The 17,311-nt window shown below is 34.9% G+C and overlaps 3 protein-coding genes across 3 annotated transcripts; 2 read left to right on the forward strand and 1 right to left on the reverse strand.

Moving 5' to 3' along the window:
• The first annotated feature begins 1,453 nt into the window (after positions 1–1,453).
• On the forward strand, positions 1,454–3,547 carry LOC137811633 (NAD(P)H-quinone oxidoreductase subunit L, chloroplastic). Its single transcript, XM_068613436.1, has 5 exons — positions 1,454–1,637; positions 1,729–1,815; positions 2,754–2,861; positions 3,003–3,097; positions 3,204–3,547. The coding sequence occupies exons 1-5, from the start codon at positions 1,518–1,520 to the stop codon at positions 3,355–3,357; spliced, it is 564 nt and encodes a 187-aa protein (XP_068469537.1). The 5' UTR covers positions 1,454–1,517; the 3' UTR covers positions 3,358–3,547.
• Positions 3,548–3,800: 253 nt separating this feature from the next.
• Positions 3,801–9,667, reverse strand: LOC137811632 (uncharacterized). Its single transcript, XM_068613435.1, has 10 exons — positions 8,977–9,667; positions 8,704–8,841; positions 7,285–7,473; positions 5,926–6,063; positions 5,676–5,794; positions 5,453–5,585; positions 5,227–5,356; positions 5,052–5,131; positions 4,538–4,672; positions 3,801–4,382 (listed from the first exon to the last, which is right to left on the reverse strand). Exons 1-10 carry the CDS (start codon positions 9,469–9,471, stop codon positions 4,158–4,160), a joined length of 1,782 nt encoding a protein of 593 aa, XP_068469536.1. The 5' UTR covers positions 9,472–9,667; the 3' UTR covers positions 3,801–4,157.
• Positions 9,668–13,192: 3,525 nt separating this feature from the next.
• Positions 13,193–16,532, forward strand: LOC137809398 (uncharacterized). The gene is made up of 6 exons (XM_068610517.1): positions 13,193–13,345; positions 13,682–14,197; positions 14,465–14,573; positions 15,021–15,092; positions 15,915–16,136; positions 16,492–16,532. The coding sequence occupies exons 1-6, from the start codon at positions 13,193–13,195 to the stop codon at positions 16,530–16,532; spliced, it is 1,113 nt and encodes a 370-aa protein (XP_068466618.1).
• The last annotated feature ends 779 nt before the right edge of the window (positions 16,533–17,311 follow it).

Below are 17,311 nucleotides of genomic sequence, written 5' to 3' on the forward strand. Positions count from 1 at the left end.
TGCTATATTATATATAAGAAGATGGTAAGAAATTAAGAAATGGTAATTCCTTATTCTTTTGTATATGAAATATATATGTGTACGAAATCTCCAAATTACAAGTTAATGGTGATCTACTAATCATGAGATTCTATCATTATCAAATTAATTACGTATAATTGTATATAATTGCGTATAATTTGATAATTATTATATCCTTATTAATACTTGCAATCTTTTGAAACAAACCAAATTCCACCTCAATTTTTTACTTTTAAAACTTTAGATGATTTTCTTCACGGTAAGATAAGCTTATCATAGCCTGGTTACTTGTTTAACTGACAACACAAATTCTTACAAAAGTTGTGGGTTTAAATACTTATTCGCAAATTTGAAAATGTGTTAAGAATGTGACATTTTGTGGTTAATATAAAACGGTAACGTGGTTAACGTAAAATGAAATTTGATTTTTATTAAAAGTGTTGAATAATAATAAATTTTCGTTATCACTTATATTAATGGTGATGACTACGTTAATTTCTTTCTCGATATTGTAGTAAATGATGGGGGTAGAAGTCATGGAAAGCATGATGACAGTTATCGAACACATCTTTAAATAAAAAAAATAAAAGTCACTTGTAATTTTACATTAATGACAATATCAATTTATACTCACTACAAAAGCTCATTTTTTTTTATATAAAAACAAATAAAAGAGATGGTGAGACAACATAAGAGTTATCCTATTAAATAAAATTAAACAATAAAAACTGAATGAAAAATATAAAACAATTTAGTTTTAAAAAATAATAGAAACTCAATTGAAAATACATAAATTAATATAAATTTATATAAGAGACTTAAAAATTAATTAAATCAAATTAAAAGTAATTAAACAGTATCAGTGATTGTTAAAATCCTTTGCATCAACTATAATTAACAATTAGAATTTGTAAATGTTAATAATTAAGTTAAAAGCATTGTATATTTAAATGTTTTAAATAATATAATACAGAAAAAAATATTTTTTAACTATTTTTATTTTTTTAATATAAAAAGAAAACGTAGTGAGACGGATCTAAACAAATTAAGGAACTAAAAATATTAACCGAACCTATTAAAACAAGTCTACGCATCAGGGGAATCCTTGCCACTAAAACTTAATTGTTAATGTACAGCTACTAAAAAAACTCAACCAAACAGGTTTATGAAAAACATTTACACGCATTTCTCAATAAGAATTTCTAGGAAAAATGGAATATGTTAAATTTTTTAAGTTAAAAATAAAAAATATAAAAATTACACAAAAGTTTATACAGAATAATTTATATACAAACTAATTTTAATTTATAAAAAAAGGTTAATTTTATTTTTTTTCTATTAACCTGATGAGCATAAGTTGAATGGACAAGAAAAAAGTGGTAGTGGATGAGTGTGATATAATCTGAAATCCACACATTTAGTTTTTTGTCAGTTTTTGGTTATAATTTTGATGGAAGTGAAGTGATAAGGAGGCAAAGTGAGAGCTCTAAACAAAGATGAGGTGCTCATTCAGCCTCCATGTTCCCAAAGCTCTGCCTTCTCTTCCCTCTTCCTCACTTGGAACTACTTCTCTCTTCTTTGCTTCCAAGCACAAAAGATCATATCACAAAAACACTGTACTTTGCTTTTTCATTTTCCAATTCATTATCTCATACTTCTTCTTCACCCCTTTCATTCAATAACTTCCCTAACCTCAACTCATTGCAGGTCACATGCAACACCCACAAAGCAGATAATGGTGTCACTCTAAACTATACCAATTTGGCTCTGCATATTGGTGCACTCTTGGCCTTGGTGAGACTTTTCTACACACAAATTCACTTCTTCTTACTCTTCCACCAAACAAGTACCCAAAGATTCTCTTCTTAAATAATCAATAAGTATATATAGCTATGGTGAATTGCCATAAGACTGTTGGTAACATTAATATTGCATTTTTCTAAAGGATTACTCCTAGCATGTATTCTATGGATTTTTTTGAAACAGTTTCTTTAATGGAGTTTTGTCTTCTTATCATTTTTCATAGAAATGCTTAGAGAAAAATTATTTTAGTTATACCATGTGAGCATGTTTGAGTAACTAACTCCTCCAACAGAAAATTAATTTGTAAACTAAGTTAGTTTTTTTTATAAAAGTTTTTTGACAAATTAAGTTAATTAAAATATAAGTTAATTGAGAAATACTTGTTTATACAACTTTTCTAAAATTTTATTTTTAACTTGTTCATGAGTCAATTTTAGTTTATGATTTTTTTTCCTTATTTAAAAATTTAATCCAAACAAGCATTAAATAATTAATAGAAATATTTTAAGTTGATTGCATTCAAGATGGCAGTAGAATGGATTGATAGTAATTCTAATTAGAAAGTTTTCATTTTATTCTTTTGCCAGCATCCACGGTTAGCATTGTCCTAGCTAAAAGTAATTTTATGATTTTGATTGCTTGGTATTCTCTCTCTTCCATTTTAATTGAGTTTTTTTTAGCGTTGTTGTTGCTTGCATGTTGTTTTTAGAGATAATATTAATTACTCTTTTATTAGTTATATCCTTGTTTTTTTACCTAACTTTTTTTATATACGTATTTATTGTAATGTAAGAATGAAAATTAAAAAAAAAAGAATTATCAGCATAAAAGTGAGATAAAAAAAAAAAAGTTAGAAGTGTGTTGTATTTACAAAAGTGTAGTTGTTTTTGTTTTTATTTAGAAAAGTGAAGTGTTGGGTATTTGAGCAGGTGGAGGAACCAGTATTAGCAGTGACAGGAGAGAATAACCGGCCAGAACTAAGCTGGGTTTTGACACAATTGGGGATTGTTTTGTTTGTTTATTTCCTTGTGGTGCCAGTAAGTTCTTTTCTTTCAAAACTTTTTAAGTTTGTCCTAATTATATATATATATATATATATATATATATATATATATATCTAACAAGAGCATCCAAACTGAGTTTTAATATGTAAGTGTGCATAATTGCGTGAATTGCAGCCAGCAATCATGTTATGGCTTTGGAAAAGATGGTACAGAAGAGGGTTGCTGGAGATGTATTTCCAATTCATGTTTGTCTTCATTTTCTTCCCAGGGTGAGCAATTCTTTCTCTAAAACCAAACTCTGCTTCTCTTTTGAAATTGTTTGTTGTAACAATTGGCAGCACATTTCAAAAAGCACATCCGTGTAAAATCTTGCAGGGTTATTCTTTGGGCACCATTTTTGAACTTCAGGAAATTCCCACGGGACCCTTCCATGCAGTACCCTTGGTCTGTACCTGAAGATCCTTCAAAAATTAGAAGTTCATATTCAAAGTACCCATATGCCGAACCTGAAGATTATGATAATCTATAAAACTAGACTAAAACACAACTAAACAGTTCTTCTATCGTAATTCTAAAAGTTTAGTTGTCCAAAACTACTTTGTTGTGAATGTAGCATAATACCTATTTTTCTGCTTCTTTATTACAACATGAATATTGAATGGGATTCGGTTGCAACATATAAAATTGACCTTGATGTAATGTCAAGCGATTCAAATTAATATGCGACGTGCCGAGGTGGAAATTAATGTAATCCTTTCAACACATTCTGCAGAATCAAGGCAGTGCACTTGATTTACTAAGTTACGCTATCGAACTGAGTGGTTCAACAATTATAAATCACTGAATCGACCATTTGATATCTCTTTAATTTGGTCGATTAAAGGAAAACAAAACATCGATAAAAAAGGAAAAAGCAACTGAAAAGGACAAAAGCGTGAGCCCATGATAACAGAGCAAAAGGTAGAGTAAAGATTTCGCAATGCAACACCAAAATTCCTGATACAACTAAATTAACTTCAGGATACAGCTGTAGTTACCTCATTGGCATTTTGCCAGCGTACTTAATATGGAGGCATAAGATAACTAAAATTAAGACTCAACAGACACAAGAACAAATAAATTATAAAATAGTCTAACTAAAGTAAACCCCAAACCATTGTTGACCTCAACTATTCTCTGATACCTGAACAGGATTTGAACTAAGTGTACAATCTCCGCATTAAGCACTTTATTATGAGGCTGCCCATTGTGAATGAGTAGGGTTGAAAAGAAATTGTTGTTTGGAGCAACCAACTGCTAGTAATGCGGAATATTCTCAAGTACTCAGTACTAAACGTTGAAAACTTCGGAGAGCTTCTTAAAATTCAAAGATTCCATACCGGGGGACAATAGAACGGCAGCACCCACAGCCAAAGCAAGAACTGTTAAGGTTAAACAAGATGTGCATCCATGGCTTCGTGAAACTCTTCCTAAGATTATCTTGCAATATTTATCGGCCTCCTTGAAGTGTGCGTGACGTGCAGCATCAGTTTCGGTAGTCAATACTTTCTCATTCTGCGCCCAAAAATAGTTACATCAATACATACCATGTCCGAACATTCTGCTACTTCAGTACAATAAAAACACATTTCAACCAGCCCATGTCACAGTGTTGGAAAGCAATCCCAGACACAATAAACTGAAAATATAGATCTTGACTTAGAAACTACCTTTTGCTTAAAATTCTTCAAGGTATCCCTCAGTGGCTCATGAGGAGACAATTTTGCTGATTGCTCCTTCCAATCATCGGAAAGCTTCTTCAGAGCTGAAACACTTGCTTCAATGTTGTCATGATAAACTTTTTCCTGTCCATATACAATAAGGAATAAGATCAAAGATGTAAATCTAGTATCATGGTTGGTTAGATAATAAGCTCAATGGGATGGCTTCTGTTAGTCTAGGGTGAGGGAGTAATTGTTTGTTAGTAACAATTTCATCAAGATTTGGAAAAGGTTGGCGGCAATAAACAGAGTGGCAGAAATAATTAGGGGCATTGGGTTTAGTTAGAGATTAACACTCTCAGTCTTTCTCTAATATCAGAACACTACCTATCAGATTGCCATATATAGTAAAAAAGATCGGAAAGAAATTGTTTCTTATAATAAGTTGTCTTGCTCTATCCAAAAAAACATCAAAAGCTTGCCTAAACTCAAAAAGAGAAAGCTTCGAGACAAAAATACTCACCCATTGCTTGTAGCATTCCGTATTTTGACTCAAACACCAAATAACAATACCAGCTGCTTCTTTTGATAAATCAGGATTGTCTGAAAAATACAGCATGTTTTAGAATACTCTCAACATTTATTTCATCAAAAAAAAAAATAGGCACAAATAAAATAATAAAATCAGGTTTGCCTACTTTCTCCAGCTGCTTTGAAAGCAAAATTGAATATCTGCGGCGAAACTTGTTTCATTGCTTTACTTCCAGTAGAACCTCCAAGAGCCACCTCTTTCAGAATGGCATATACGGCCTCAAATCGTTCAGTAGCCTATATATAAAAGCAGCAGCATATTGACATTTTTTGAAGATTTGGAGCTATGATACAGTCAAATATAAACATATAAAGCCAGATGAACATATCTACCTTTACTCTAGTTGAGGATGGAGGGAAGGTAACCCGGAGCAAAATTTCAAATGCAGAAGGAGGAATTAATCGTTCCCCTTTTCTCACAGCACTGTTTACTAAAACAGGTCGGGCTTTTGGGGTAGACAAAATTCTGCCGTCAAATAAAAAAAACACAATGGTGATGACAATAGCAATGATGAATTAGGGATATATATAAAAAAAAGGGTAACTGTTTCCATACTTTTCCACCAGCTGCAAAACCAAATCCCTGGATTGAGGGTTACCACTTTTGCCAATCACTATGGGTAGGAGATTTCGTGCCCAAGCATACAAACCTACCGAGAGATCTCCAACAGAGGCCTACACAGAAATATTAACCATAAATAAAATGAAGGGAAAATGAGATGCTACATTTCTCCTTTAAAAGTCAAACAACTCAATTTTTAGGGGATTTCTATTAAGTTATTGTTATTTTGGCATCTATCCCTCACCTGAGCTATCATCCATACAATCACTGGAAGCTTATCTTGCCCTTGATACTTTGTATTCTCCCTCAATGTGGGCAACACAGTTATAAGAGCATCAGGCTTCCGGCGCAATACCATTGCTAAAACAACAAACATGGCAACCTGCAGGTAATGTGAACTTAATGTCTGTTTACAAGTGAAAAGAAGAGCTAAAAGAATAGTATATATGTCTTTCAAAACCCAAAACCCTAAATCATGTAAAGCTTGATGTGATTTAGAAAACAAAGTTACAAAAACTTGTCAAGACAATTGTTTTACCATAAAAATTTCACAAAACCAAGACAATAAAACAGAAGATACAGAAACTACAATGAACAAAAGAACTGTCTAAGTCAAACATAACCTAAAGGATATTCAAATGGAAGCAATTGTTTCATTTGTAGGTGCATTTAATTCTAGAGAAAAAAAACAGAAGTATTGAATAATGAAGCAAAACAAACTGCCTAATTAACACAAACAAAAAATGGCAATCTAAGAGCATGGGTATTTGACCTCCTACTTCACTGAATGCCCAATCCCCAAAAGGGAAAAAAGAAAAATTAAGTGTGTATATATATATATATATATATATATATGCCTGTGTGTGTATTCTGATGTTTGTCAGCTATATATGTCTCAAGAGCACCTATTTGTGTTATCTGTCTTGACATTGACTATTCCTTCACTTGATAGAAATTGGAAACATAAATAGAACTAACTAAATATATAATTTAGCAACATTGTCGCTCCTGCAGTGTTTAATGCAATCCAGTCATTTGAACATTTAAAAGCAGAGATTATCATATCAAAGCTAACAACTTCTTACAAATAAATAAATTAATATAGATAAATCAAATTGCACTAAGGCATATCCATAGAATTTCAAACCAACCATGCATCCATTTTGCATTTGGTTTAAAGAGAATATTTGGATTTATACAGGACCATGTGTTGGCTAATTAATCATGCTTTAGGACAAGATTTTCAATTACCCTCTTAACTGTTTGAGCAAATAGTTATCAGAAAGCCCCCTTTATAGAGTTGCAGAAAGCTAACCAATCACCCCTAATACATCTGGTTATAAGAGAATATTCCAACAAAAAATAGGAAGATGTCCTTTATTAATTAATTATGCTTTGGGACAAAATTGTTCAATTGACCTCTTACCTGTTCAGCACATGGGTTATTCCAGAAACTCCCCTTAATAGACAGCTATTCTGTACTGAAATTTCTCTTTTAGCTTAGTTTTGTTTCAACAAACACAGGCGACTTCCATTATCCAAATTTCAAAAGAAGAATAAAAACCACTAGTTCTAGACACAAACAAGTATTCAGTGTAATTACCTGAGATTTTGAAGAAACTTGCTGCACAGCTTTCTTGGAACCCTTGGGCACAGTTTGCTGGCTACCCAAGTCAGCAAGAATGCTATCTAAAGACCAAAGCAGAAAGGAACTAAGTGCCTCAGGAGAACGTTGGTTAATCCAATCAATCGATGTTTTATATACAGCATCAGATATGTGAGAAAGTGGCGTCTGGAAAAAAGGAAATTCATCAATACACTTCATAGGAAAAATATCAGAAAGTAGAACCAAGACACTGAAAAACACTAAAAGATAGAATATGTACAATAAATATAAAATATTCTTCAAACATCAATACCCCATAAAACGACAAGGACAAGACACAGTACTATGATTCTGTAACTGATGAATGAATGCGTTTTAATATGATTCTCGAGGTCATAAATCACCAATAACAAGACACAGTACTATATATAAAAAGTCAAAAGACTTAGGAAAAGTCTTAACTAACAATATATGGAACAATATCAGAACAGAATTAGTGTGTAAAGTTTACAGATGAAAGTGACTTCCATTGGATACAAATGATATATGAAATGTTGCTTCCTAGTGTTGTGCTTGGTAAAGTGTGAATTCCCATTTGCATTGATCTAAATGGGTTTCCAGACACACACTAAGAAGGAGACCTCAATAAATTTCACTACACCAAAGACACTTAATGATTCATATATATGAAGAGATAAATGATATCATAACAAACAATGTCATAAGTTAAAACAAATAGTTTCAAGTAGCAATAGCAAAGAAAGAAAGAAGCCATATAAGTAAAATGTGCATGAAGAACAGAGCACTCTAAACTGTAAAGCAATCACACACATTGAGAAGTTACACAAAAGTTCAACCCACAAAACCAATTGGAGCCATCTTTTTTGGAGGAATAATCAGGGCTTTTGCTATTGAAAATTGCAGATAAAACACATACAAAAACGGTTATATCGCATGACAACTAAATTAAAAAACTGCAGAAGTATTACTGACTCAGTTTGTTTCACCGTATCGTTTCCTCACAGGATTTTACTACATATTTATTTTGAAAAGAAAGCAACGTCCTTTTAACATCGGATCTTATTGCTACAGTCGTTTCTTATTCAGCAGTATAGTCTGCGCCTACTGTCGTATGTATATCTCTGTAAATAGTTCAATGTTCATGTAGACACTGCTTGAATAAGACCGATGATAACAAATAGTCCGTACCTTTTACAAATTTACAGAACCAGCCCAATATGTTGCCACAAATCCTGGGTGCTATCATAATTTCACACACAAATTTCAAAGTCCACATGCATGCCACATTCAACAATAATCTAAACACTTCAGAATCATTAAGCTAACAAATTGAAACTCTTTATATAATATTTAAAAAGAAGAAAACAATAAGCAAACAAGGAACTCAATACTCACATCAGTGATCTTAGCCACAGTTGACTCCCTGAACAATTTCACCCAGGGAAACTGAGATGCGGTCACGGCAGAAAAAGCACGTCCAAAATAATCAGCGAACCGCATCATCAATATGTCCTGTTGTTTCTCGAAGGATGCCTAATGTGAAAACAAACAAAAAGACACAAATTTAAATCAAACTAAACGAATCCAAACGCATTGTCTTCTTGATCCAACAGATCAAACCAAAAAAACAAAACCTAAAAATGCGCGATTCAATGGACAATACCCTACCGATATATCAACGAGGAAAGCGCCCAGATCAGCAGCGTCGATCTTCGCCGCCGCCTCTGCCACCGTCACCTTAGGCTTCTTCGGCTTCTTCTGCTTCACCTTTTTCTCCTCCGCCTTCCCGTTCTCCGCGTAATGCTCCACATTCTCGTCGTCTTCGTCATCTTCGTCATATTTTTGCCGTTGCTTTGATCTGACCGGCGCGAAATCGTCGTCGTATGCGGCATCGGCCGCCTTCTGCGCCTCCAAAATTTTCCGGCGCCGATCCTCAGATTGCAGCTCCAGGGACCGGAAAACGCCATCGGAGCCAGACAAAGTCCCGTTTGGAACGAGCTTGTTGGAATTAGCTCGAGAATCGGAGGCGTTAACGCTATTGTTGGTCTTCTTCTTCTGTTTCTTAGCGTAGGTCACCTTCTGCCAACCGTGGTCGGAGCCATGAGACACACCGTTAGATTCGGCGTGCGCGGATTCCGAGGCTGCTGCATGCTTTTCCTCCATTGGCGTGGTTGAAACCGTGATTTTCTGTTGTCTCTATCGCAGGGAAAATGCGAAGGGGAAACCAGAGAAAGAGATGGAAAGGAAGAGAAAGTGAAAGGAAAATGGTAGAAGGAGCAGAAGAAGAAAAATTTCCAAAACACAATTTTTATTTTTCTCAAACTGTTGACTTCCGGTAATTGACCTCGCTCTCGCCCTCGAATAACGGAAATGCCATGGGGTAGTTGTGTCCAAAGGGGCACGTGTTTCGTCAAATAGGCTATTAACACGTGTAATACTTCAATGTGCATTGGTACATAGGAAGGTAATCATTAAATATAATCTTATCTCAAATTTTATTTTTAAATGCAATATTAAATATATTTTATTATATGTTTCCCCTCTTCTTCTTTTTCTGTGTAAAAGTATTTATTAAAATCTTAGTATATAACCCTAAACCCTACAAGTTATAAAATATTAAAATTATATGTAGAATATAACAAATTATTGTTGTTCTTATTTTCCTAATTTTATATAATTTAAAATAATATAAAATAATTGGTTCAAAATATACTTTTAAGTTAGATAAGATACTGATATTAGTTCTTAGTGTAAAATCTTTTTAGTCTCTCAAAATTAAAAAAATAAATTAATAAAACGAAACTATTTCACATCCAAACACTTATATTTTTTTGTGTTGTTAAACTACTTGTTAGTCAATAAATTATAATTTTAAAATAAAAGAATTTCAACCTAGCAAAATATTTCTCCTAAAATAACGATTAAAGATAATTAAAATTTCAAGTATTTACTATATTTATTTTTTAAATATGTAAGATTTTTTTAAAAAGACTGAATGAGTTAAATCATGTAACTTTGGGTGAATAAAATCTGGTCCATAAGGATAAAAATTGTCAGGTTTGGAACTAATTTTTGTTTCCAAGGACTGGAAGTTAAGAAAAACAAGGAAGAGTTCAAAAAGTCAAAACTTAAACAAACAAAAAACAAAACAATTTTTTTAATTTTATCCATAAACATGAGAAGAAAGTTATAAAAACCATATTATTATAAAAAAAACAACTATATTGTTTTTCAATTTTATTCTTTATAATATTAAATTGTGATAAATTTAACAATTATTTATTTTAAACTAAAATTTTAAATATTAAATTTTTAGAAAAAATTGAATTTAAAAACAAATAAAAAAAATCATTTTCTTACAATTTTACTCTATAAATAATTATTTTTTTAAAAAAATTCAAATAATTCTTCCCAATAAAAAAACCACCTACACAATAATAAAATTACAAACAACAAAATTAAAAAAAATTATTTATTTTTATAATAATTGATAATAAATTTTTTTCTTAATTTAATAATATATTTTTCTTTTGATAGTTATTATAATAATAATATTTTTGTCAAAAGAAAAAAATGTAATAATTAGCTACCAATTATTTAAGATAATACATCGCAAAAGAGAAACACAAAGTAGAATATTAAAAAAAAAAAAAATCGGGAACGAGATTGGAGAGAGAGTATCGCCAACTGTTCTTCTTCTGCCTCGTTAATCTTTTGCAGAAGCAGTTAGGAAATTTCACCGATTTCTGGTGTCGATGATGCATTAACAGTGGGTATTCTTGCTGCGATTGCTTGTGGGGATCAATTTCTGAACACAGGAACGTAAATTTACGAAACCCAAAACCTAAATTGAAGATTTGGGGGTTTTAGGGTTTCCTGGAGGCAGCGGAACTGGAGGTGCAGCGGTGCTACAGTGGGAGACACGGTGGCTCGCTGGTGGTGCGAGAGCTGTAGAAGACGACGTAGTGCGGGTCCTGTGCAGTAGAGGCGTTTGCGCGACGACGTCGACGGAGTGCGGTGGTTGTTGGGCTGGTGCGAGGCGTCCGGTGCGGCCGACGGCGGTGACTGCAGAGGTGGTGGCTCGCGCGACAGCGAAGGCGGTCGCTATTCCGTGTGTCTTGCGGAAGTTCTTGGCGGCAACTTGTTAGCCTTTTAAAATGGCGGAGGGCTCTGCGGGTTTCCTCATTCCATGGACTTGTTTGATGGATCGAAAAGTATGTCCTGATAATAAAGTATATTCTATGTCCGGTCAAAGGAAGACTTTTGCTCAGGCTTTGGGAAATACATGTGACATTCCTTTGTCCCAGCTCCCTACCCCTTGTATTAAGGGTGACATGATTGCTGTCCGGATTGATGAGGCAGATTACTTGGCTGGTCTTGAGGATTGCAAAACCCATCTTCATGGTCGGGTTATTCTATCTAAGGGGGATAAACCTCTCACACACTTGGATTTAACTAAAAAGTTGCAGCTGGTGTGGAAAACTCTTGGACCATGGAAAGCAATTCCTCTTGGAAAGGGTTTCTATGAGTTTGAGTTCGCTTCTATAGAGGACATGCGATGGGCTCTCGGGATGGGTTCCCTGAAGTTATCTCCTGGTTTATTGAGACTGTTTGCCTGGACAAAAGACTTTGTCCCAGCTACCATGAGGAGTACCAAAGCTCAGACCTGGGTTAGAATTTACCATTTGCCTTTGTCTTTGGATGAGCATACTATGAGAAAGAATAGGGGTATGTTTGCTAGAGTGCTGGTGGATATTGATATGTTGTCCCCTCTTCCTGATCATCTCTTGGTTGAACGTCCAAACTTTGCTTTTGTAGCTGGTGTGGAATATGAATGGCTCCCTCCATTTTGCTCTCATTGTAAGATGATTGGGCACGAGCTTGCTCAATGTCGAGTGATCCATGACCAGGGTCGTGTTCCTGGGCCTCAACATAAACCTTCTCAGAAGACACCTTCTGATGAACAGGAACAAGGGAGGACCACGATTCCAAACCAACGTAAAGAATATCGGCAAAAAGATCTGCAGACGAAGCTCTTAGAAGGTCCCATTGTTAATTTGAAAGTTGATGCTACTGGTGGGGTTAATGTAGGGTCACCCTTGGGTCACCTTGCTGATAAAACAAATGGACGGGAGGATGATTTTGCAGATATGCCTCCTCTTGAGGATGCTTCAGATCATGATAGGTCCTCACCCAAGCAGGGGTTGTCCACTCCCACTTTGGACTCACTTGCTGTTATGCAAGCTAAGGACTCAGAGTCACATTCAACGACTCTTATTGATGGTCATCATGTGGAGGCCTCTGCTCCTGTGATTGTACCATCTCCGTTGCGTACTACCTCTCCTCGGAAGGCTAAATCACATGCAGATACTAATCCTAATGTGGAGGTCTCTGCTATTGTGACTGTACCATCTCAGTCGCCTCATACCTCCCCTCAGAAGGCTAAATATATTGGGGATGTTAAAGCAATATCGTTGGTCCTTCAAAATCACTTTTCCTCTCTTGATGCTTTGGAAACTACAGATGTGGGAGGTGATTCTCATATGGGAGCTTCAACTATTCCGCCTACCACTGTTGGAATTAATTCTGATCATATTGAAAATCAGGTTGTTTCAAAATTTTGGGCTGACTCTAATGACATGGAGGATGTTGACAGTGATAATGGGGAGGAAACAGTTCGCACTAAAAGAATTCCAGGGAGACCACCTAAGGGGACTGGTAAATCCAGGAAAATTGCTAAGGCAGTTCTCTCTACAACGTCGCAATGAAGGTCTCTTCATTTTTTTGGAATGTCAGAGGATTGGGAAACCACAAAACTGTGGAGATGTTGCTTAGTTTACTTAATCTACATAAACCTCTCCTGGTTTTTCTTGCGGAACCCATGATGCCGTACACTAATGCTTTCGATGTCCTTTTCAAATCTGTTAATATGCATTTGGTGGCTACGTCTCCTATTGTTAATAAAGTTGCTAAGCTTTGGTGTTTGTCGGTTCCTAATCTTGTCCAAAATTTCTTGGTTCATGCTCAATTTATCTCTGTAACTTGTCTTCTACAGGATAAAAGTTTTAGCTTTGGAGGTGTTTATGGTGCTAACACATACTTGTCTAGACGATTTTTGTGGAGGGATCTTAGTTTCTTTACAGGGCCTTGGTGTATTCTGGGAGATTTTAATGCTGTGCTCTCGGCGGATGACTGTAAAGGGGGGGTGGCTCCTAATCAGGTTTCTTGTAATGAATTCCTGGACTGGATTAACACTAATGACCTTTCTTGTATGCCTTTTACTGGGTCTTGTTATACTTGGTGTAACGGAAGGAGAGGGTTGCATAGAATTCATAGAAAACTGGATAGGGCTTTATGTAATGGAGTGTGTCAGGTTCTTGTTAAAAATTGTTTTGATCATTCCCCTATTCTTGCTAGTCTTGCTAGTAATTCTTTGCGGAAGGTTAACACTTTTCGTTTCTTTTCTATGTGGCTTCAGGACACTTCGTGTATGAAGCTTATTCATGATTCTTGGGCTAATAAGGTTGTTGGTTGTCCTATGTTTATCTTGCAACATAAGTTAAAAAGGTTGAAACTTGAGCTTCGAGATTGGAATAAAAATTCTTTTGGTAATGTTCACAATGCAGTTCTTTTTAAGCAGGGTATCCTCCTTGGTATTCAAAAAAACTTAGAGACTGCTAGTTTGTCTGATAGTGATGGGCTTCTTTGTCAAGAAAAGATTGCTAAGGAGGAGCTTGATCATGCTCTTCACTGTCAATATTTGTTTTGGAAAGAAAGGGCTAAGATGTTATGGTTCAAGGATGGAGATCGTAATACCGCTTTTTTCCATGCTATGGTCAAAAGGAGAAATAATTCTAGTGGGATTCATCGTCTACGGATTGATAATGAGGTTACGGAGGATCCTAAAATCATTGAGGATCATATTTTGGACTTTTATAAAAATCTTTATGCTGAGTCTATTTCTAATGTTCTGGATACTGATAATATGGAAGATTTTATTGGTACTTATATTCCTGTGATGGTTTCCTCTGAGGAGAATATGATGTTGATTAAATGTCCTGATTTTTCTGAAATCAAGAATGCTGTTTTTAATCTTAACGGTAATAGTGCTCCTGGTCCTGATGGTTTTGGTGGTGTTTTCTATCATTCTTGCTAGGAAATTATTGGGACAGATGTTTGTAATGCTGTTCAACAGTTCTTTAAACAAAATTGGGTTCTCCCTGGAATGAACAGTAATGTGGTATCTCTTATTCCTAAGATTCAGGGTGCTGATTCCATTAAAGATTACAGGCCAATTGCTGTTGCTAATTTCAAATTTAAAATTATTTCCAAGATATTGGCGGATAGGCTTGCTCTTGTGGCTGCTATAATCATTTCTCCTAATCAATATGGGTTTGTGCAGGGTAGACAGATACAGGATTGCATTGGTATTGCTTCTGAAGCTATTAACATGCTTTCTAAAAAGGTTAGAGGAGGTAATGTGGCTTACAAAGTTGATATTCATAAGGCTTTTGACACTCTGAGTTGGAAGTTCTTATTATTAGTTTTGAAACGCTTTGGTTTTCACCCCTCGTTTGTCAGTTGGATTAGTACAATTCTTCGTTCAGCTATGCTTTCTATCAGAATAAGTGGTAGTTTGGTGGGTTTTTTTCCCTGCAGTCGAGGTGTAAGACAAGGTGATCCATTGTCTCCTTTACTTTTCTGTCTTGCAGAGGAAGTTCTTAGTAGAGGTATCTCTAAGCTTGTGAATGATAAGAAGATTTTAAATATGGCTAGTCCGAAAGGTTATCTCACTCCCTCTCATATTTTGTATGCTGATGACATTTTTATTTTTTGTAGGGGGGATATTAAGTCTCTTCGAAATTTGAGTACTTTTCTTAAAACATATGGTGATTTTTCTGGTCAATATATTAATAACTCTAAAAGTAGTTTCTTCACCATGGATAATTCTCCAAGATTTGTCACCAAAATTCAAAATATTCTTTCTTGTAGTCATGGTTGTTTGCCTTTCAATTATTTAGGAGTGCCTATCTTTGTTGGTGCTCCAAAGTGTCGGTTTCTTCAACCTTTGGCTGATAAAGTCAAATTGAAGCTAGCATCTTGGAAAGGTCAATCTCTTAGCATGATGGGTCGGATCCAGCTGGTCAATACAGTGATTACTGGATTTCTAGCTTATAGTTTTAATATGTATAAATGGCCTGTTTCACTTATTAAGCAAGTTGAGCAGTGGTGTCGGAATTTTATTTGGACTGGTGATATTATGAAAAAAGGAATCGCTACCGTTAATTGGGCGAAAATTTGTTCACCTCTTGCGGATGGAGGCTTGAATATTATTAATCTTCATCATGAAAATAATGCATATCTTCTTAAGCTTGCTTGGAACTTTGCTTATAGCAACAAACCTTGGTCTTTACTCTTGAAAGCCAGAGTTCTTAAATCAAAATACGAGTTTAGAATGGTTTATAGATCCTCCTCTCTTTGGCTTGGAATTAAGCAATTTTATTCTATCATACTTGATTATACTTCTTGGACTGTTGGTACAAGTTCTTTTATTAATTTCTGGAATGATAAATGGTGTTCTACTACTTCTTTAGCAAATATTGCAGGGTTATCTGATAGGGCTAGCATTCCAGATACAGTCTCTCAATTTTGGTCAGGTTATGATTGGAATATTCCCTTATCTTTACAGCATATGCCGCAGTTTTTTAATCATATCATGGTTAGAGAGGAACAAGATATTCCTAATTGGACTCTAGATGAGTCTGGTCGTTTCACTCTTAAATCGACTAGGACTTTTTTCTTGGAACCAGGAGTTCCATGTGATTGGGGTAAGTTCATTTGGTCTTCATCTATTCCGCCTTCCAAAACTCTAGTACTCTGGAAAACTTTTCATGGGCGACTTCCTACGGATCAGCATATTCAGAATAAGGGTTTGCATATATGTTCTATGTGTACGCTTTGTGAAAAGCATGAAGAATCTATTCAACATCTATTTTTTGAATGTTCTACTGCATTACATATTTGGAGTTGGGTTCGCCAGATTTTTCTTACTTCTCATTTCTCTAATAAGGATGATCTTCTTTCTTTTATTAAGAGTGATGGTAGTCCTTTGGTTAAATTGATTAAGCTTGCTATGACAACCTTTTCTATATGGATGATATGGCGTATGAGGAATTATGCTAGATTTCAGGAAAAGATTGAAGTTTCTAAGGCTATTTCGGTAATTAAAGATTTAACTTGTCTAGTGGGAAATTCGTCTAAAGCTTCAATGAAGAATGATATGTTGGATTTCAACGTGATTAAGTTTTTGGTATTAAGACTCGTAGTGGGAAAGTTCTTCGTCCTCTTCCTGTTAGATGGGAATTTCCTTCACCAGGTTGGGTTAAAATTAACACGGATGGGGCTGCTAGGGGGTATCCTGGTCTTGCTTCTTGTGGAGGTATTTTTCGTGGGCGTATGGGAGAATTTATTGGTGCTTTTTCAGGGTTTCTTGAAGTTCAGACTGCTTTGGTTGCTGAATTTTATGGAGTTATACATGCTATGGAGGAAACTCAAAAGATGGGACTTACAAATGTTTGGCTTGAATGTGATTCGGTCTTGGTTTGTGCTGCGTTTACTGCTAGGACTAATGTTCCGTGGATGCTTCGTAATCGATGAAATTCTTGTCTTAATTACTGTGGGACAATCAGGTTTAGGGTTACTCATATTTTTCGGGAGGGGAATGCATGTGCTGATAAGTTGGCTAATTTAGGGTTCATTCATAGAGAATCATTTCATTGGTATAATAGACTTCCATCTAGTCTGTTCTTAGAATTCTTTATGAATAGGTATAGTCTACCTATGTATCGTTTTTGTTAACATGTGGGTTTTGGTCTAGTCCCCCATATTTTTGTATTTTCTTTCTTTTTCTTTTTTTAATAATACTTTTTCATGTGATGGCAGATGATTGTTGTTACTTGAGGTGTCAGCCTTGCTGAGAGGACAAGTTGCATTGTGATGCCTA

This window comes from Phaseolus vulgaris, chromosome 2 (genome assembly GCF_000499845.2).
Source record: "Phaseolus vulgaris cultivar G19833 chromosome 2, P. vulgaris v2.0, whole genome shotgun sequence".
NCBI lineage: Eukaryota > Viridiplantae > Streptophyta > Magnoliopsida > Fabales > Fabaceae > Phaseolus > Phaseolus vulgaris.